At 37.1% G+C, this 22432-nt stretch overlaps 1 protein-coding gene across 2 annotated transcripts in view; it reads left to right on the top strand.

Moving 5' to 3' along the window:
* Positions 1-22432, top strand: part of ERP44 (endoplasmic reticulum protein 44) — a 115125-nt gene that overhangs the window by 55823 nt on the left and 36870 nt on the right. For both annotated transcript variants that reach the window (XM_003260283.3, XM_030829547.1), the window contains exons 5-6: positions 19648-19832; positions 21142-21257. In XM_003260283.3, the coding sequence (XP_003260331.1) occupies positions 19648-19832; positions 21142-21257 (301 nt within the window). The remainder of the gene's footprint in view (positions 1-19647; positions 19833-21141; positions 21258-22432) is intronic.

Here is a 22432-nt window from a genome sequence, read left to right on the forward strand (position 1 = left end):
GTATGGCAAGAGATAGGGGTCTAGTTTCATTCTTCTGCATATGGATATCCAGTTCTTCCAGTACCATTTATTGAAGAGACTGTCCTTTCCCCAGGTTTCCAGGTTCTTGGAACCTTTGTCGAAAATGTGTTCACTGTAGATATATGGATTTATTTCTGGATTTTCTGTTGCACTGATATATGTGTCTGTTTTTTGTGTTTGTTTTGTTGTTGTTGTTGTTGTTGTTGTTTTGAGACAGAATCTTGCTCTGTCGCCAGGCTGGAGTGCAGTGGAGTGATCTCGGCTCACTGCAACCTCCACCTCCCGGGTTCAAGTGATTCTTCTGCCTCAGTCTCCCGAGTAACTGGGACTACAGGCACGTGCCACCATACCCAACTAATTTGTGTATTTTGGGTAGAGATGGGGTTTCACCATGTTGGCCAGGATGGTCTCGATCTCTTGATCTCGTGATCCTCCAGCCTCAGCCTCCCAAAGTGTTGAGATTACAGGCGTGAGCCACTGTGCCTGGCCTGTGTCTGTTCTTTATGCCAGTATCATGCTGTTTTGGTTATAGGTTGGTGCAAAAGTAATTGCGATTTTTGCCCTTTTTTTTTTTAATGGCAAAAAACCACAATTACTTTTGTGCCAGCCTAATACTATACCTCTGTAGCATAATTTGAAGTCAGGTGATGGGATTCCTCCAGTTTTGTTCTTTTTGCTTTAGATAACTTTGGCTATTCTGCGTCTTTTGTGGTTCCATATAAACTTTAGGATTGTTTTTCTATTTCTGTGAAGAATGTCACTGGTATTTTGAGAGGGATTGCATTGAATAGGTAGATTGCTTTTGGTAGTAGTAACATTTTCACAATATTGATTCTTCCAATCCATAAACATAGAATTTCTTTCCTTTTTTTGTCCTTTTCAGTTTCTTCCATCGATGTTTTATAATTATCATTGTAGAGATCTTTCATTTCTTTGGTTAATTCCTAGGTATTTTATTTTATTTGTAGCTATTGTAAATGGGGTTACATTTTTATTTCTTTTTTAGATTGTCCACTGTTGGCATATAAAAATGCTACTGATTTTTGTAAGTTGATTTTGTATCTTGCAACTTTATTGAATTTATTTATCAGTTCTCATAGTTTTTTGGTGGTCTTTAGGTTTTTCAAAATATAAGATCATATTATTTACAAATAAGGATATTTTGACTTTTTCCTTTCTAATTCGGATTCCCTTTATATCTTTCTCTCATCTGACTGCTCTAGCTAGGACTTCCAGTACTATGTTGAATAATAGTGACAGTGGACATCCTTGTATTCCAAATCTTAGAGGAAAGGCTTTCAGTTTTTCCCCATTCAGTATGATACTAGCTGTGGGTCTATTGTACATGGTCTTCATTAAGTTGAGATATGTTCCTTCTCTGCATAGTTTCTTGGGGGTGTTTATCATGAAGGAATGTTGAATTTTATCAAATGCTTTTTCAGGATCAATTGAAATAATCATATGTTTTTTATCCTTCATTTTCTTGATATAATGTATCACATTGATTGATCTGCATATGTTGAACCATCATCCTTGCATCCCAGAGATAAATCCCACTTGGTCATGATTAATGATCTTTCTAATGTACTGTTGAATTTGGTTTGCTAGTATTTTGTGGAGGATTTTTGCATCAGTATTTATTGGCCTGTAGTTTTCCTTTTGTGGATATACCTTTGTCCAGTTTTAGTGTCAGGATAATACTGTTCTCATAGAATGAGTCTGGAAGTATTCCCTTCTCCTTTGTTTTCTGGAATAGATTGAGTAGGATTGGTATCAGTTCTTCCTTAAATGTTTTGGAGGATTCAGCAGTGAAGCCATCAGGTCCTGGGCTTTTCTTTGCTGGAAGCTTTCTTATTATGGCTTCGATCTCATTGTTTGTTATTGGTCTGTTCAGGTTTTGGATTTCTTCATGGCTCAATCTTGGTAGGTTGTATGTGTCTAGGAATGTGTCAGTTTCTTCTAGATTTTCCAATTTATTGGCAAATAGTTGCACACAGTGGCTGCTAATGATCCTTAGAATTTCTGTGGTATCAGTTGTAATGTCTCCTTTTTCATTTCTGATGTTATTTATTTCAGTCTTCTTTTTTTCATAGTCTGGCTAAAGGTTTGTCAATTTTGTAAAACTTCTCAAAAAACCAACTTTTTGTTACTTGCGCTTTTGTGTTGTCTTTTTCATTTCAATTTCATTTATTTCTGCCCTGATCTTTATTATTTCTTTTCTTCTGCTAATTTTGGGTTTGGTTTGATCTTGCTTTTCTAATTCTTTAAGAGGTATCATTAGGTTATTTATTGGAAGTTTATTCTTATTTTTTGTTGTAGGCATTTATAGCCATAAACTTCCCTCTTAGTTCTACTTTTGCTGAATCCTGTAGGTTTTGGTATGTTGTATTTCCATTATTATTTGTTTCAAGAAAATTTTCAATTTCCTTCTTAATTTCTTCATTGACCACTGGTCATTCAGGAGCACATTAATTTCCATGTAATTGTATAATTTCTAATATTTCTCTTGTTAACCATTTCTAGTTTTATTCCATTGTCATCAGAGAAGATGCTTGAGATAATTTCAATTTTTTTGAATGTTTTAAGACTTGTTTTGTAACCTAACATGTGGTCTGTCCTTGAGAATGAGCTTTGTGATGAGGAAAAGAATGTGTATTCGGCAGCCATTGGATGAAATGTTCTGTAAATATCTGTTAGGTCCATTTGGTTTATAGTGCAGGTTAACTGTGATGTTTCCTTGTTGATTTTCTGTCTGGAAGATCTCTCCAAGGCTGAAAGTAGGGTATTTAAGTCTCCAGCTATTATTGTGTTGGGGTCTCTCTTTAGCTATAATAATACTTGCTTTATATGTCTGGATGTTCCAGTGTTGGGTGCGTATATATTTACATTGTATTACATGCATTACATATGTATATGCATTGTATTTACAATTGTTATATCCTCTTGCTGAATTGACCCCTTTGTCATTATATGTGACCTTCTTTATCTCTTCTTACAGTTTTTGTCTTGAAATCTATTTTGTCTGATACAAGCATAGTGATCTTGCTCTTTTTTGGTTTCCATTGGCATGGAATATCTTTTTCCATTTCTTTATTTTCAGTCTATGTGTGTCTTTACAGGTAGAGTGTGTCTTTTGTAAGCAACAGATCTTTGGGTCTTTTTTTTTTTTTTAATCCATTACACCAGTCTGTGTCTTTTGATTGAAGAGTTTAGTTCATTTATATTCAGTGTTATTATTGATAAGTAAAGGCATACTCCTTCCATTTTGTTATTTGTTTTCTCATTGTTTTGTGGTCTTCTCTTCCTTCTTTCCTTCCTTGCTGTCTTCCTTTTAGTGAAGGTGATTTTCTCTGGTGATATGATTTCATTTCTTTTTATTTTTTATATATCAGTTGTATGTTTGGTTTGAGGTTACCATGTGGCTTCCAGATACTATCTTATAACTCATTATCTTAAGCTGATAACACTGCCTAAACAAACAAATGAACAAGCAAAAAGAGAACTAATAAAAACTGTACATTTAAACTTCATCTCCCTGCTTTTTAACTTTTTGTTGTTTCTGTTTATATCTTTTTATACTTTTTATGTCTTGAAAAGTTGTTGTGGTTATTATTTTTTGATTGGTCCCTAATTTAGTCTTTTTACTTAAGAGTAGTTGACACACCACAATTAGTGTTATAATATTTTCTGTTTGTCTGTGTACTTTCTATTTTCTGTGACTTTAGTACGTTCAGATGATTTCTTATTGTTTATTAATGTCTTTTTCTTTCTCATTAATGTACTCCCATTAACGTTTCTTTAAGGACACATCTGATGTTGATGAAATCCCTCAGGTTTTGTTTGTGTGGGAAAGTCTTTATTTCTCTTTCATAATTGAAGGATGTTTTTGCCACTATAATAATAGTGGGATGTTATCCCACTATTCTGGGATAAAAGTCTTTTTCCTTCAGCAGTTTGAATATATCATGCTACCCTCTTCTGGCGCATAAGGTTTCCACTGAAAAGTCTGCCGCCAGACCTATTGGAGCTCCATTATATGTTATTTGTTTCTTTTCTCTTGCTGCTCGTTATTCAGGCCAAAGGGCTCTTCAGTAAGCAGGTGATAAATCCCGTCAAGTGGGTCCTTCTTTTCAAAGCAGCAGGTTCCCTTCCAGCCCAGGGTGTATCTAGAAATGTCATCCAGGAGCTAGGGCCTGGAAAGGGTGCTTCACGACTGTCTGGTGCCCTGTCTTGCTGTGACTGAGCTGGTATCCCAGATGCAAGACAAAGTCCTCTCCACTCTTCCCCTCCTCTCCTTGAGCAGAAGGAAGGGGTCTCTTTTGGAGCTGTGAGCTGTGCAGTCTGGGGTTAATGGAGGGGTGATGCCAGCAACCCCTTAAGCCATCCTGGCTGGTGTCTCAGTAGGTCATATATCTGCCCGCCATGTCCATTGGCTCTGAGCCCAGTTCAGCCCTAAGACTTGCCAAGAAGTTGCAGTTCTTGTGGCCTACACTGCCTTTCAAGTTTATTTAGGGGCCCAGAGCACTGTAGCACAAGGTGGTAATGTTTGCCAGAACTCAAGTTCTGACTGCTGAGATGGGTGATTTTCCTCTGGCTTGGGCTAGTTTAAATACTCCCTCCATGTGTGGGCGTCAGCTGAGTTCTGTTCAATTTTGCTTTCTGCTATAATAGAGAAGCCCTGAGTTCAAGGCAATGTCTCACAATTGTTGTGCTCTCCTTCTCCCAATCACTGTTTATTGTACTGTGCAGCTGCTGCCAGGGGATGAGTGAGGAGTGGTGTTGGTGATTCAAGACAGTTTTTTCTACCTTCTCACTGCCTCTTTCAGTGAAACGAAGTTAAAACCAGGTAATGTGAGTGTTCACCTGATTTTTGGTTCTTATGAAAGTGCTTATTTTGTGTAGATAGTTGTTAAATTGGTGTCTTTGCAGGAGGGACAATTGGTGGAGCTTTCTGTTTCACCATCTTGCTCCGCCTCTCTCTAGAGGTAATTTTTTTTTAATCTGTTAAACAATCTCTCCCTATCCTCCCCTCGCTACTACCCCTCCCACCCTCTAATAACCACAATTCTACTCTCTACTTATGTGAGCTCAACTCTCTTAGCTCCCACATATGAATGAGAACATGCAGTATTTATTTTTCTGTGCCTGGCTTATTTCACTTAACATAATGTCCTCTAGTTCCATTTATGTTGCCATGAATGACAGGATTTCATCCTTTTTTGTTCATTTTCAACTTTTATTTTAGAATCAGGGGGTACATGGGGGGTATATGTGCAGGATTATTACAGAGGCATATTGCGGGGTTTTGAGATTTGGGGTATAACTGCACCTGTCAACCTGCTGTGAGCAGAGTACCCAATAGGTAGCTTTTTAGTCCTTGCCCCACTTGCTCTTGCCTCTCTCTAGTAGTCCACAGTGTCTGTTGTTCACATCTTTATGTCCATGTATACCTAACGTTTTGCTCCCATTTAAAAGTGAGAACAGGCAGTATTTTGTTTTCTGTTTCTGTGTTAGTGCACTTAGGATAATGGCCTCCAGCTGCATCTATGTTGCTGCAAAGGACATGATTTCATTCTTATATATGTGGCTGCATAGTGTACCATGGCATGTATGTACCACATTTTCTTTTTCAGTCTGCCATTGATGGACACTGCGGAAGTCATGATTTTGTTGATTTTTATAGCTGCATAGTAATCAGTTGTGTATATGTACCACATTTTCTTTATCCAGTCCACTGTTGATGGATACCTAGGTTGGTTCTGTGGTTTTGCTATTGCGAATAGTGCTGCAAGGAACATCTGCATGCATGTGTCCTTTTGGCAGGACAATTTATTTTCCTTTGGGTATATCCCCAGTAATGGGATTGCTGGGTTGAATGGCAATTCAACTCTTAGTTCTTTGTGAAATCTCCACACTGCTCTCCACAGTTGGAATAGTTTACTTTCCCATCAACAGTTGTTTAAGTGCCTCATTTTCTCTTCAGCCTTGCCATCATCTATTCTTTTTTGACTTTTAAACAAAAGCTATTCTGACTGGCATGGGGTGGTATCTCATTGTGGTTTTGATTTGCATTTCTTTGATGATTAGTGATAATAAGCATTTTTTCATACGTTTGTTGGCTGCTTGTATGTCATCTTTTGAAAAGTGTTCACATCCTTTGTCCACTTTTTGTTTTTTTATGTACTTTTTGTTTTTATTTTTATTCTTATTTTTTTAAGACAGTTTCGCTCTTGTTGCCCAGGTTGGAGTGCAATGGCACAATCTTGGCTCACTGTAACCTCTGTCTACCGGGTTCAAGCAATTCTCCTGCCTCAGCCACCTAAATAGCTGGGATTACAGGCACATGCCACCATGCCCAGCTAATTTTGTATTTTTAGTAGAGATGACGTTTCACCGTGTTGCCTAGGCTGGTCTTGAACACCTGACCTCGGGTGATCCATCCACCTTGGCCTCCCAAAGTGCTGGAATTACAGGCCTTTGCCTACTTTTTAATGGGGTTATGTGTGTTTTGTTTATTGATTTAATAAGTTCCTTATAGATCCTAGATATCAGACCTTTGTTGAATGCATCACTTGCAAATATTTTCTTCCACACTGTAGGTTGTCTGTTTGCTTCCTTGATAGTTTCTCTTGCAGTTCAGAGGCTCTTTAGTTTAATTAGGTCCCACTTACCAGTTTTTGTTTTTGTTGCAGTTGCTTTTGGTGTCTTAGCCATAAATGTTTTGCCAAGGCCAATGTCGAAAAAGGTATTTCCTAGGTTTTCTTACAGGATTTTTATAGTCTGATGTTGTACGTTTAAGTCTTTAATCCGTCTTGACTTAAGTTTTGTATATGATGATATGTAGAGGTCCAGTTTCATTCTTTTGCATGTGGATAGCCAGTTATTCCAATACCATTTATTGAATAGGGAGTCTTCTTCCATTGCTTATTTTTGTTGATTTCGTAGAAGATCAGGTGGTTGTAAGTGTGTGGCTTTATTTGAGTTCTCCATTCTGTTCCATTATTCTATGTGTCTGTTTTTGTACTAATATCATACTGTTCTGGTTATCATAGCCTTGTAGTATAGTTTGAAGTCCAGTAGTATGATACCTCTGGCTTTGTTCTTTTTGCTTAGGTTTGCTTTGGCTATTGAGGCTCTTTTTTGGTTCTGTATGAATTTATAGTAGTTTTTTCTAATTCTGTGGAAATGAATTTATATCGTTAAAATGGCCATACTGCCCAAAACAATTTACAGATTAATACTATTCCTGTCTTTCTCTGTTTGACTGGCTGGGTTGTATTTCTTTTTCTTTTTCTTTTTTTTTTTTTGTTTTTATGCTTCTTTTAATTAAGTGAAAGCAAGTTAATTAGGAAAGCAAGGGAATAAAAGAAATGGCTGCTGCATAGGCAGAGCAGCCGCAAGGGCTGCTGGCTGGCTATTTTTATGGTTATTTCTTTATTATATGCTAAACAAAGGGTGGATTATTTATGAGTTTTCCAGGAAAGTGGTGGGTAATTCCTGAAACTTCCTGCCCTTTTTAGATCATGTAAGGTAACTTCCTGACATTGCCATGTCATTTGTAAACTGTCATGGTGCTGCTAGGAGTGTTTTGTTTTTTAGCATGATAATGCATTTTATTAATAATTATCATATAATGAGCACTGAAAATGACAAGAGGTCACTTTCATTGTCATCTTGGTTTTGTTGGGTTTTGGCCAGCTGCTTTACTGCAACCTGCACGGTTATTGTGACCTGTATGTTGTGCCAACCTCCTATCTCATCCTATGGCTTAGAATGCCTAACCTCCTGAGAATGCAGCTCAGTAAGCCTCAGCCTTATTTTACCCAACCCCTATTCAACATGGAGTCACTCTGGTTTGAACTCCTCTGACAGAATTGCCCTGATTGAGTGGCTTCTGGCATATTTCCCCTCTCTCTTTTACAGGGGAACCCTTAATCCTAAGGATTGTAGAGGGACAAAGATCCATATTCTGTAACTTGAGCCTGAATAGGGGCAATTATATTCCTGCCTACCTATTAGAGTCTCTTGTATTCAGGGTAGAGAGGAGCTGAGTCAGAAAGAATTGGTATGTCGAGGGCCGTTCATAACTCTGAGTTCTAATAAAAGTTGATATCCATCCCTCTTGCTTCTTCTGAGTACCAGCCAGAGATGACTGGTTGATTCACAGGAATAAGCAGAGTCAGTCTCAATTGCAGAAAAAAACTCAAAAACAACTGATGAGACAGGTGTACCATAGTTTTCTCTCCAGTCCTCATTTTTACTAACGATAAATCATGGTAAGACTGCTTTGCTTTATTATACTTGGCCTGGTTATTTGTATAAAGTGCAGCAAGAATAATTATTTTTCACACAGGCTTTCTTAATTGGCTTTAATGGAACTTTCTTTCATAGAAGGAGTCTTAGGTTAGACTTTTTTTAAAAGTTGAGCCCAGCCATGGGTTTGTATCCTCAAATACCTATGAGTTTAGTAAATTCCTTTCCTCTTAAGGTCCCAAGATAACTTGGGGCTCCTGGGCCTATCAGAAAGTGACATTCTTTACTTACCACAGGTCAGAAACGATGTACAGGGACTGGGTAGACAAGGTGTGAGGCCAGTTTTCCTAAGGGGCTTTTATTGGCTCTACAAGTCAAGGTTGATTCCTTAAAGGAAAGCACACCATTCTAGTCAAAGCCTTGGTAAAATAACAAATTTTTCCAATTGTGTCATGATGCAAAAGAAAACATTCTTATTGCACTTATGCAAATAACTGTATTGCCAAAAGTTAAGAATACTTACAAATATTTTCCAAATTCTGGAGAAATCAGGTAGAAACAAATATGCTCCAAATTTTGTTCACAGGAGTATACTTTACTCAATTATTAAAAGCTGTTAATAGCTCAAAAGTTTCCTTGATTCTTAAAAACTAAACAAAGGATCAGCAACATTTTAAGCAAAAAGTCAAAAAAGATTATTTTTGTCCTCTATTAGTTAGGTCCATGCAGTTAATACCTGTCTTGCTTAATAGTCACGAACATTTCAGCTCTTCCTGAGTCCTGAATGCTTTTTCCTCTAAAGTCAGAATCTCTAAAGATCAGAAACCTACATTCAAGAATACCTGTTAGAGTTCTATAGTTGATTATAAAACCACCTTCTGAAGAGGATCAATATAAGACAACAATTGTCTGTGAATGACAAAAAGTCTTAGGACAGCCACTATTAAAGCCACAATTGACAAGTTAATTTTGCTTACTTCTGTGCCATACAACAATTTTACATATCAATTATAATTATTAATAACATAGACTAAGTCATTTCAGAATAATAGGAGTTTCTCATAATTTTAGAACACATACTAGTAACATATTTATACAAATATGGGCCAAAGAAAGCCAAATACCATCTCATATTTGGCAATGCTTCTTATATGATTTTTATACCAAATAAGCCAAATATGTCATTTTTTGACTTTAGGGGACCTAATATCTAAAAGATTAATTAGGTCAGAAAAGACATAATTTATAACTTGATTTAAGCACTTACTAGTTTTAAGCCAATAGACGCTTTTTTTACATCACACACAACATATATAAATACACAGAAGATCAAGTAGTTGTAAGATTTTTTACTTCCCAGTTTTTTAATTGGATTACTGGCTTCAGGGTGGAGCCCTGGAGGAACAGGGCCAGGAAAGCATGCAGTTTCTACAGCCTAATAAGCAGGCATAGCTGGAATGCAAAATAGATCCCCCAAATTAAGGGTCCCATTTTTATACCAGATCCTGGATCCCAAAAAAAGAGGGAGCCAGCCCATCTCCCATGGGAGTCTTATCTCTCAGTGGGGTGTGAGCACATTTTCATACCTTCTAGGGGGCCAAGAGCATGCTTCTGTAATCCAAATGTGCAGAGTCAAGTATTCAACCATAACTGCCATTAAGCATGCCCAAAAGTACATTTCTTACCTAGTTCTCTCATAATTCAAAGTAATTTCTGATACCTTCCAAAGTCAAAAACGTCAGATAACACAGTGCAAAACAGAACAGAGCCTTAGATTTTGAGAGGAATCTTACCTATTTCTAATTTCTAGGGTTTCATGAGGAAAACAGAGGTTTTTCCCAAAACAGGGTCTGTCGTGCCTCCTCTTTTTTTCCCAAGGCATCCCAGGCTGTTAGAGCTTGAATATCTGCTTTTAATTAAGCTAACTTTTAACCATACACTCTTAAAAAAACAGTTCTTTTAAATTTCTTATTATCTGACTTTAGCCAGGCCAAATGACCAGTATTTCTGGCTTTTGAACTTTACCAAAGGTAATCTCCAAGGTGCTCAGAGAAAGGAAAATTCAAGATGGTTCACGGAAGGGGAGGGAGTCAGCAAATGATAAAGGTCTTACAGATATTAAACCAGAAAGGACTCATTCCCTAAGCCAAGAATTGAACCCTCAACCTGTGCCACCATTGTGAAAAGACAAAGCCTTAGCTACTAAGCTACAGCATTGGACAGTTTCTATTGCTCTTCCCTGAAGGAGCCTAGAGCAGTCAGTTTTGAGCTTGCAAAGGCTTTTAACAGCTTAAGATAATTTTTTGAGCAAACTATGACATGGACCCCAAAACTCCTGTTCCCTGAATGGCAGAGACCAACAGAAAGTACTGACCCATTCTTACAAGGTCAAGCTCCCAAAGACGTAGAACAAAATGAGAAGGAAACTTCAGCATTTTTTTTTTTTTCAGGTACTTGCAGCAAAATTTGTAATTAACCAGTTTTGCAGGCTGGCTTGAACCTGGGCTTATGGGATCCTAAGCCCGTGTTCTGTTCATAAAGGTATTCTTCTTTATGACAGAGCAATGTGGAAAGACAAAGTTGTAGCACAAAGTACACCAGATTCGCTACAGTAGCCACTCTGCTTGGTATGCAATATGGAATTGGCAAGGCTCAAACTTGCCCTCGGATGAGCCCTGTCATCTTTAATCCAACCTCTGCCCTCATGTGGTCTCTGGGCACAGAGGATAGGAAAGGGAGAAAAGATAGGAAAGGGAGAAAAGCATTCATTGCCTGCAGCAAGGTGGGGAAGGCAAGATGCTCAGGGAGGCCAGAGAAAGACGTACTTATTGCAGCGACACTGAATCAAAAGTTCAGGCGGTCACTTGTCAGTTGCAAAGGGGTTTTCCAACAGTCTCACCAGCTTTCAAGTTTCCCCTTTTGGGGAGAAAAAAGGCTCCTCATGTCCAGTGATCCTGTACATGCCTAATCCTGTCACCCACAGCTGTCAGCGAAGAGTACAAGGCAGATTAATCCAAAGAGAATAGTGGTTAACACCCCATAATGCCAAATCCATTCATAGCTGAGGGGAACTTTACTGAGGGGGGGCCTCTAACTCCCTAAATCTTAGGAAGTATTCTAACCATCCTAAGCTGGGCCTTGAACCCAAGTTCCACCAGATGTCCTTGCCTTTTATTAAGAGGGGCCTTTAACCCACTCTTTTTTAGGAGACACTCTAACTCCCCTCAGTTGGGCCTCTAACCCAATCCCATCCTTTACCCGGGTACCCCACTACTTACTCAGAGTTGGCCATTTGGTGCTGCAGTCTGTTTCCTTTTGGATTGGGGGTTTCCTCAATATTGTCCCTCCATGGTTCACCAGGAGGATATTACCAGAAAGGAGTCCTGATCCAGACCCCTAGAGAAGATTCTTGGATCTCAAGAAAGAATTTGAGGTAAATCCATAAAGTGAAAGGAAGTTTATTAGGAAAGTAAGGGAATAAAAGAATGGCTACTCCATAGGCAGAGCAGCCCTGAGTTGTATTTTATTATGTATATGTACCATATTTTCTTTTTTCTTTGTTTTTGAGACTGAGTCTTGCTCTGTTGCCAGGCTGGAGTGCAGTGGCATGATCTCGGCTCACTGCAACCTCTGCCTTCTGGGTTCAAGCGATTCTCCCGCCTCAGCCTCCTGAGTAGCTGGAACTACAGGTGCGCACCACCACACCCAGCTAATTTTTGTATTTTTACTAGAGACGGGGTTTTGCCATGTTGGCCAGGATGGCCTCTTATCTCTTGACCTCGTGATCCGCCCACCTCGGTCTCCCAAAGTGCTGGGATTACAGGCATGAGCCACTGCACCCAGCCCCACTTTTTCTTTATCCATTCATCTGTTGATGGCCACGTAGGTTGATTTCGTATTTTGACTATTGTAAATAGTGCTGCAGTAAACACGGCGGCGCAGATATGTCCTTGCTATACTGATTTCCTTTTCTTTGGATAAATACCCAGTAATGGAATTGCTGGATCATGTGGTAGTTCTATTTTTAGGTTTTGAGGAACCTCCATTTTGTTTTCCATAGTGGCTGTGCTACTTTACTGTCTCATCAACAACATGTGAATGTTTCCCTTTCTCCAATCCTCTCCAGTATGAATCATTTTTCACATTTTTGTTAATAGCCATTCTAACTGGGGTGAGATGATATCTCATTGTGGTTTCAATTTGTATGTAACCACATGATTAGTGAAACTGACAGTTTTTTCATATGCTTTTTGGCCATTTGTATGTCTTTTGAGAAATGTTTGTTGAGATGCCATGCTCTTTTTAAAATTGGATTTTGTTGTCATTGTTGTTGTTGCTTGTATATTCTGGATGTTAATCCCTTATCAGGTGATTAGTTTACAGATATTTCCACTAATTCTCAGGTTGCCTCTTCACTCCGTTGAGTGTTTCCCTTGCCCTACAGAAGCTTTTTAGTTTGATAAAATCCCATTTGTCTATTTTTGCCTGTGCATTTAAAGCCATATCCATAAAAATCTTTGCCCAGACCAATGTGCTAAAGCATTTCCCCTATGTTTTCTTCTACTGGTTTTATAGTTTTGGGTCTTAAATTTATGTCTTTAATCCATTTTGAGTTGATTTTTGTTTATGGTGAGAGATAGGGGCACTTAGAATTTTTTTTATAACTATTGTGAAAACTATTTTAGACTCAGTTAGAAATAGATTTTAAAAATTGTGTCATTAATGTGTGTGCCTTAAAAGGAAAATAAATTTGTTCAAGTTATAGAGTCTGACTCGTGCATCATTTCTCAACTGAGTTGAGTTTTTTTTTTTTTTTTTACACAATATTGGCCTCCATGCCATTAAGAGTATTGGTAATGCTCTACTCTCTCTAGGAATTTCTTCCAAGCTGCTAAAACCCATTCTGCAAGTATTGATGCTATCACTTTACTATTTGACTAACCTCAGAGTTTATTTTTTCTGAATTGAAATATATCTCTGCTAGTTAAGCAACTTTTCTTCAAAGTTACCAAAATATAAACCAAAATGTTAATAGTGGTTTTCTCCAGTGGTGGTTGGAAGTGGTTCTTGTTTTTTTCTTTATAACTGTCTGCTTTCCAAAATTTCTAAGCACACATACACATGCATGTACACATGCACACAATTAAAACATGGCCTTGCTTCAACTTGCTTCACATCTTATCTTCTGCAGTCTTATCATTTGGGGAATTCAGGAGTATAATTCATTATTCTCCTTGGTGGTCATGCTTGGTGCCTTGAATCTAGAAATTCCCATCAGTCAGCCCCTGGTGGGACCAGGTTCTCTGCTGACCTCCAGTGGCCTTAGGCTGTATGGCACTAAGCAAGAGGCGTTCATATGTTTGCTGGTCAGTGCAGAACAGACCCACACTTGCGTTTTTAGGAAAGTACTTTGTAATTGTCCTTGATTAGGTAGCACATGCACCCATGTACCTGAGTTACTCTTAGCTGTCTTCCAGTGCAACTCGAACCTTACTTATTGGAAATTGAGAAGCTTTTTATAGGAACTATATATAAATATTATAATAAGAACAAGAAAATATGAAGAATTTATGTGCATAAAACAGAATTTGGATGAGCAGTTAAGCCTGAGTTCTGAGTGAACTTCTAGGCTTTGCTTATTAGTCTTCTGCTGAGGTATTTTGTTTTGTTTTTTGGGGATGTTTGTCTTTTGGGGTTTTTTTTGTTTAGAGGGGTGCAGTTTGGGAATGGGAAGAGGTACACAGGCAGCAGTGGTTCTTCTCCTGGAACCAGAAGAACAATAAGACTTTCCTGTTGAAATGATCTGCCTCTTTGTATTTTCTGCCATGGATAACCATTGCAGGGAGAGACATTGCTGAAATGAGTATGAGGCAATTTCCCCATTTGGAACCCTGCTGGGTATTAGTGAGGCAGGCAGGCAGGACCCATCAAGGAAAAGTAAGTGGCCATTGGAGCAAAAATACATGCTAATTTTCTAATCAGCTGTTAACCTTCTGGGATTTATAATTCCTCTGACATCCATTTTAACATTTGATCTATCCAGTTAATTTTAAAAACCCATTTATTATACCCCTTAAGTCATTTTTTGTTATATTGTCAAAGTGTCACATTCTAATTATCTTAAAATCACTTTTGGCCAAAGCTTGTAAAAAAAAAAAAAAAGTCAGCATTATGTCTGAGATTATTGATCAATGTAATTTTAAGGTTTTTGCTTCTTAATAATTAAACACCACTGCATTATGCAGCATACCTGCTGCCAGGATGTTGTTTGAGAATGAAGTAAATGAATATCTAATCCCCTAATAGTTTTCAAATATTTTAAATCTTTTTCTCTCTATAACCAGAATTTTAAAGCAACGTAAAGATTGTAATGTTTGTTAATAGACTCTTGTGATTTTTGCCACAACTATTACAGCAGCTTCCTTACTAGTCTCCCTGGTTCTCTACTACTGCCAGGTGAATTTTTTGAAAGCCCAGCTCTACAGCTCAGTGGCTGCTTATCACAAACAGGATAAAATTCAAACTCCATCAGCTTAGTGCTTAAGACCCTGTAGAGTCCGTCTCTAACCTTATTTATTCTACTCCTGGTTTATGCATACTTGCTGTTAGCACACTACTTTCTCATTGTGCCCACTAATTCATCAAGTTTAGAAAGTTGAAAGCATTATATTGTCTCCTGCAGTGTATCTTGCTGTCCATTTTCATACTGATACTTAGGACACAGATGGAAAATATATGTTTTCTATTAGACTAGTTTCTTTGCTTCTGAGTCCATCTCACATCCTCTCTGCCAGATCCTTTGGGTATTAAAAAGTCTTTGGGTATTAAAAAAGATTCCTTGACTTCTTGTTGACAAAGTAGGCACCAGCTACGCTAGTTTACCTTTATTAACATTGAATATTGGACCTAAATGAAACCTACTAGGAATATTTTACTTTCACAGGGTTTTATATTATTGAATTTTAGCTTAAAAAATTATTATTATTACTGATTTTTTGCCAGTATGAAAGACAAAATATTATCTGGGAGTTTTAATTTGTAACTTTCTGATTATAACTGAACATATGTAATAGTTTATTGGCAATCTGTGTTTCTTTCATAAACTGATAGCTTTAACTCACTTATCTTTTTGGTAGTCTTTTTTTAGTTCATTCTTTTTATATTCTGAATATTAATCAGTTGTCTCTAGTACATGTCACAAATACCTTTCTTTCTGTCTGTCTTAAAAATTCATGTTTTTCTTTTAATGTCTAGATGCTTCCTAGTCTTTGTGGCTTCAAAATCTGGCAAATGTCTTGGCTGCATGTGGTCTTGATACAGGGTTGCAGGTCCTTTCCAAAGTAGACGTTGTCTCCTAAGTACCAGGAGGCCATAGGAGATTTTTCATCTTTGTGACCCAACTCCCCAGGTTTGTATATCACCCCAGCACTCAGCAGATGTCCTCTGGAGACATTTGCCTATGCAGGTATAATTCTCAGCCCTAAATCTGCAACTGCAGACTTAATTTCCAAAACAAATTATACAGGAAACCTATAGGAAAGAAAATGGCTAGTGATCTTTGCTTACCTTAGGAATGGTTCTTCCCTTCCTGGAATGTCAGTTCCTTTAGTGGTTTTCATGATTTCTGATATCTTAAAAATATAATACAAAGTTTTTTTCTAGTTGTTGCAGTAGGACCAACACATTTTTGCTACCCACTGCACCCTACTTGAAAATGGAAATCCATTTGTAGATTCGCTTTTGGATTTTCTGTGAACTCAATAGAAACATCTGCAAATAATGACATTTCTTCCTTTCCAGTCTTTTTTTATTGTTATTATTTTGACCAAGAACTCCAAATCAGTGTTATGTAGAACTGATAGCAGGCATCTTTTTTCTTTCTTGATCTCAGCATGAAAGCTTTTAGTATATCACCATTCAGTTGTTTGGTATATCAGCTTTTAGTATATCACCAGTCAGTTGTTTATTTAAATATCCTTTTTTTCAATTAAGGAAGTTCTCTTCCTAGTTTGCTAAGAGTGTTTAAGCATGAATGGATATAGATTTTTATCAAATGTTTTTCTGCTTTTGAGAGATAACAAAATTTGTCTCTTTCATTCTGTCAGTGTTGTGATGTACATTAATTGGTTTTCAAATATTTATCTAAACTGAAGTGCTAGACTAAATCCAGCTTTATTGTGCTGTATTATCCTTTGTATGTAGTGCTAAGTTTGTTAATATTTCTATTCAAGTTTTGCATCTATGTTCTTGAGTAAGATTAACAAATACTTTTTTTTTCTCATAATATTCTTGTCAGGATTCCCATGAAGCTTACGTTGACCTCAAAAACTAGTTGGGAAGTGTTCCCTATTTTTGTATTCTCTGGAATAGTTTGTGTAAAATTGCCATTATTGGCTCTTTAAATGTTTGGTAGAGTTTACTGGTGAAGATGTGTGGGAATGGAGTTTTCTTTGTGGAAAGGCTTTGAATTAGATTTGGGTTCTTTAATAATCGTAGGATTCTTTTTTGAGATGGGGTCTTGCTATGTTTCCCAGTCTAGTCTTGAACTCCTGGGCTCAAGCAAACCTCCTGCCTCAATCTTACCATAGCCGGGGCTATGGGCATGTGTCACTGTACCTGGCAATAATTTTAGGACCATTTATATCTTCTATTCCTTCTAGTGTCGGTTTTGATTGGTTATATTTTCATGGGAATTATATGAATCATCAAACTTATTGGAATTAACTTACTGATAATAGCTATCAGTGGAAGGAGCTTAGAAGTATATTTTTTGAAAGAGAACAACATGAGGTCATACCAGTACTTCCAATTCAAATTATAGGGTTTTTACTTAATTACTCAGTTTTATATATTTTTTCCTTATGCTGAAAATCTTGATTCTTAATGTTATTAGCATGATTACTCATGTGCTTTATCTGTAATATATGTGTATGTATTTAATTTCAAAATAACAATGCCAGTACTAAATTTTTTTAAAATTTCATTTTGTTTGAATGTTAAATATTTCCATGGTTCCAAAGTCAAAACTATAAAACCAAAATATAGTCAGGGAATTCATCCCTGACCTCTCCATTTTCTCCCATTGGTGTTTTTTTTTTGTGGGTAGAGGAGAGACAACTATATAAGCAAGCATATATAGACATGTAAATATGTGTGCATGTATATACATATGTATTTATATTTCTTCTCCAAGTTTCTTCTCCCTATTTCTTATACAAATATTTGACCTGTACACACTCTTTTGCACCTGGCTTTTTTTTTTTTTTTTTAACTTATCTTGAAGATTGCTCCTTAGCAGCAAACAGAGATCTTTTTTATTTCTTTATGTTACAGCCTAGTACTTCATTATATGGGTACCATACTTTATTCAGCCAGTCTCCTATTGATGGACATTTGGAGAAATAGTAACTTTTTTGTTGTTGTTGTTGTCGAGTCAGGGTTTTACTCTGTCACCCAGTCTGGAGTGCACTGGTACGATCTTGGTTCACTGCAACCTCCTCCTCCCAGGTTCAAGAGATTCTCGTGCCTCAGCCACCAGATAGCTGGGATTACAGGCGTGCGTCACCATGCCTGGTTAATTTTTGTATTTTTAGTAGAGACAAGGTCTTGCCATGTTGGCCAGGCTGGCCTCAAACTCCTGACCTCAAGTGATCCACCTGCCTCAGCCTTCCAAAGTGCTGGGATTACAGGCATGAGCCCCTGGGCTTGGCCAAAATAGAAACTTTTAAAAAGGCATTTTCCATTCTCAAGACTACAACACTGTAGTGTAGGCCATTAGAACTATTTGATCTAATTTTTAAAAACTTTTTGTTTATACATCATGCAAAAATTCATTTTATGGCTAGGCACAGTGGCTCACAACTGTAATCCCAGCTTTGGGAGGCTGAGGCGGGAGGATTGCTTGAGCTCAGGAGTTCAAGACTGACCTGGGCAACATAGTGAGACCTCATCTCTACAAAAAATAATTAAAAATTAAAAAAATTTAAGATTAGCCAGGCATGGTGGCACACACCTGTTGTCCCAGCTACTCTGGAGGCTGAAGTGGGAGGATTGCTTAAGTCTAGGAAGTTAAGGCCGCGGTGAGCTGTGATCGTGCCACTGTACTCCAGCCTGGGTGACAGAGCAAGACCCTGTCTTCCAAAAAAAAAAAAAAAAACAGAAATCAAAGTTTCCTATTTTTTTTTTATGATTTCTCAGGTTATTTATCATTGTAAGTAGGATAAGCTCAAGTCTTTGCGGCTTTTGCTTTATTACAGGTGTCTCTATTTTATTTAAAAGACTTCTACTTGTTTATGGTACCACTCTCTCATTTCTCAATTTGTAGTACCAATTTAATATCATTAAATCCTTGCTCAGGTAATAGGACCCATCATCTTTATAGCACCCCAAAGACATAGTCTCCCCTTGTAATTTATCAGGTTGAAAAGGGACGTATAGTTGATATGTATCTATTATTCATCTGCTTCAAGGAAGTACCAACTCCTAAAGCAGACAGATTATTGTCTATGTTAATTATGTATAAATTAAAATGTCTTCAGATTTCTGTGATTTGATGAATAAAGCATTCTTTTCAATCTTAGTATGACCAGTTGTTCCTGTTGCTTATTCATATTTGTCTTCTGTTTAAAGAATTTTAGTAATCAATCATGATTTCTACTTTATAAATCCACATGGAATTTGCCAAAGTGCTATATAATCTTAGTTACTTAGTTTGCCAAAGTGTTATATAATCTTTTCTCCAGCCCCCCTTCTGAGAGCTCATATTCCATTTTAACCTCTAATATATTTTTAGTATTTTTGATTGCCTATGCCAGAGAGAATAAAGTACAACCTCGACTAAACAAAATATTGTAAGTACTTTTGCCTCTTCCTGGACTATGCAAAGACTTTAGAATATTTAGCATAACTTACCTCCTGCTTACCTCCCCTCCCCAGCTTATATGCTGCTGTCAGGTATTTTAATGTCTGTCGAACCCCATAAGGCATTATTGCTGTTTTTTATAGTCATTATTCATGTGCCATGCTTACTGTGGCATCTGTTGTATTATTTAATTTGATGCTTAAGACAATCTTATGTGGTAGAAATGATTATCCTTATATAATAGATGAGAACTAAGGCATGGAGAGTTTATGCAGTTTACCAGTTCACATGGCCAGTAAGTCGCAAATTAGGATTTAAACCCAGTTCAGAACCTGGTCTCTTAAATAATGTAAACTCAAGTCCTGATTATCATTATTTTTTTCTCTCTCACTGAAAAAGAATGACTTGAACCAAAAAGTTCTCACTAAGCAATTGTAAGATTTTTGACCATTAGACAAACGGGCTCACCCTGACTACATATGAGGGTAAATAATTTTTTTTCATTCTTTTAGCTGACATAGCCCAGAGATACAGGATAAGCAAATACCCAACCCTCAAATTGTTTCGTAATGGGATGATGATGAAGAGAGAATACAGGGGTCAGCGATCAGTGAAAGCACTGGCAGATTACATCAGGCAACAAAAAAGTGACCCCATTCAAGAAATTCGGGACTTAGCAGAAATCACCACTCTTGATGTAAGTTGTAACTTTTGCTAGATTAAACAAACATTCCCTGATTAATGTAAACAAATTCTAATGCAAACAAAAAATCTGGACATTCTCCTGTAGTCTATTGCAGTGGATTTGACGTACGTATACTTAATGAGTTGAATTTTTTTTAATTAATCTCAAGGGAAATGCTTATGTTATACTGAACTTCTGGATAAAAGATATAGCATACAGTAAAGCTGTACTAATTTGAATTAATTGAGCACAAAGGAAAGCCACAATTATAAAGAAATGGAAGTTAAAGTCAAATATATACAACCAGAGCTTCTGTATCTTTCTTGTGGAAAGCTTCAGGGTGTCTGCTCTAATTACTCTTGTATGAGCTCTTTTGATGAGTTTTAACGTCCTCTGAAATAGCCTTTTCTTAATAATAAGTTTAGCACACTCCTTTCTTTGTGCACTAGGTAGTGTTTTAAAGAAAACAAACAACAAAAGCAAAAACAATTGAGTTTGGGCTTTATCACAATCACCAATCATCACTGTCAGGTTTGAGATTTGATTTTACCCTACTTACAAGCTAAGCTAACCAATTACCATTTCATGGATTCTTTTAGAAGACACAAGACTGCTGGGTCAGAGACAAAGGACTTTATTGCTCATATCACAGCAAGTAGTGTGAGCATGTTTGCATTTGTTTCCTCGCCCTCCAAATCCTATGGAGGCAATACAGAGGGCTCCCCAGATGGATACCTGCACATGCAGTGGGTTATGTCACAGGAGAGGGACACTGGGCTTGGGGAACTCACTATTTCAGAGCAAGCAGTAACCCTGCTATTTGTCCTGGCTAGAGGCATTACCTCATATTTCAGTGTTGCTTGCTACAAGCACAACTCTGAGAAATGGCCTGGATAAAGAATAGTCAGGGTCTCGCATTTTTTGGTGTACCCAGTAAGATGGATAGGAGAGTGAGAGAGCCATGGAGGAGTCTCTCCAACGGTCACAAGTTATGATTGATACATTGTTTTAACACATTTTAGAATTAGTCCCCTTACTTAGGAAAAGATTGTCACTGATCAAATAGTTATCTATTTCTTAAAAATTTTGAATGCTAGAAGGAAATGTTTAGGATTATATTTATTATAGTTAAGATTGTTTTCAACCCAATGTAATCTTTAATAGTTTTGGACTAGGTGTTAAAAACTAAATATGCATTTATATTCATACTTCATTTGAACAATAACTGGACTTGTTTAGGTACTAAGATAAGGGGTAAATGAAATAACATGTTTATAAAACTATGTATGTTTGCAAAATAATTACATACTTTATTTTACAGCGCAGCAAAAGAAATATCATTGGATATTTTGAGCAAAAGGACTCGGACAACTATAGAGTTTTTGAACGAGTAGCGAATATTTTGCATGATGACTGTGCCTTTCTTTCTGCATTTGGGTAAGTATCTTATTTAAAAGTGTGTTAGTGGGTGGGTTGGCTGCCATGTTAAATTCCTGTTGTATTTGGTCATTTTCTGAAGATGATCTCTCCAAAAATGATCTCAATCCTTTTAAAATCACTAAACAGTGTTTATATCTGTCTCTGAATTCTTTTTAAGGTTTTAAAAGTCTGTTTTTCTTTCTGTAGTATTATCTATTTCAGAATGTGGGCAAGAGGGAAAAAATGGACAAGTTAACAATTAACTAATTCATGCTTATATTGAACTCATTTACTAACTCTTACCCTATGTCAGACAAAATGCTAATCTGTGGGGTTACCATAGTGAAACAACACACTGTCTTTCTTGTTAAGAAGCATGAATTTTATCGTCTTCATTCATTTCCATCTCTCCACCACCTTTTCTTATAGATCTTCCCTGTCTCAGAGGAACAATTCTTTCTAAGGCTAACCTCTTCACTAGTGTCCTTGTAACTGGTGTCCTTTCAAACTCCTCTGGGGCTTTGATCCATCAGTTGTTCCTGCTTGTGTTTTCAACCTGACCCTTTTCAAGAACTGCTTTCCTTTTCTGAAAACATGCTTCTTTCTTTCCTGACCTGCCTCTTCTCTTAAGCTATAATTTCAATTTCTTTTTCTTTTTATTTTTTTCAAAGATTAGTTTATGCCTGGCTACCTTGATTTTCTTAAGTTCTAACCAGTAAAAAACTTAACCTTTTGGAAGCTAACTTTCACCTCCATTGCTCTAATGAAACTTGTCTCTACACAGTCACAAAATGACTTCTTAATTACCAAATCGAGTGGCCTTTTAAACATCTTACTCCTTTTCAATTCCTTTGAAGGGTGTGATGTTCAACTACCTTTTTCTTATTTTGCTGTGTCAACACTTACATTGAATCCCCCTGGTTTGCTCCCTACCTGTCTGAATTCTGTGACTTTATCTCCCTTTTTTTCTTCTTTTTCTCAAGATGGAATCATTTTTGTGGTTCTGTTCTTGACCCTCTCTGCTCATTGGAGGTTATCTCAATCATCCTTTGACTTCCATGCAGCATTATGTCTCTTTCATTGGCTCATGACTGTTAGGCTCAACTGTAGTAGCTATCTTGAATGGAGCCTGGATGTCTGGCACAATATATCCTCTCAATTTTTTGAACTTTATTGTTTGTCCTTGCTTTAAT

This window comes from Nomascus leucogenys, chromosome 1a (genome assembly GCF_006542625.1).
Source record: "Nomascus leucogenys isolate Asia chromosome 1a, Asia_NLE_v1, whole genome shotgun sequence".
NCBI classification, from domain to species: domain Eukaryota; kingdom Metazoa; phylum Chordata; class Mammalia; order Primates; family Hylobatidae; genus Nomascus; species Nomascus leucogenys.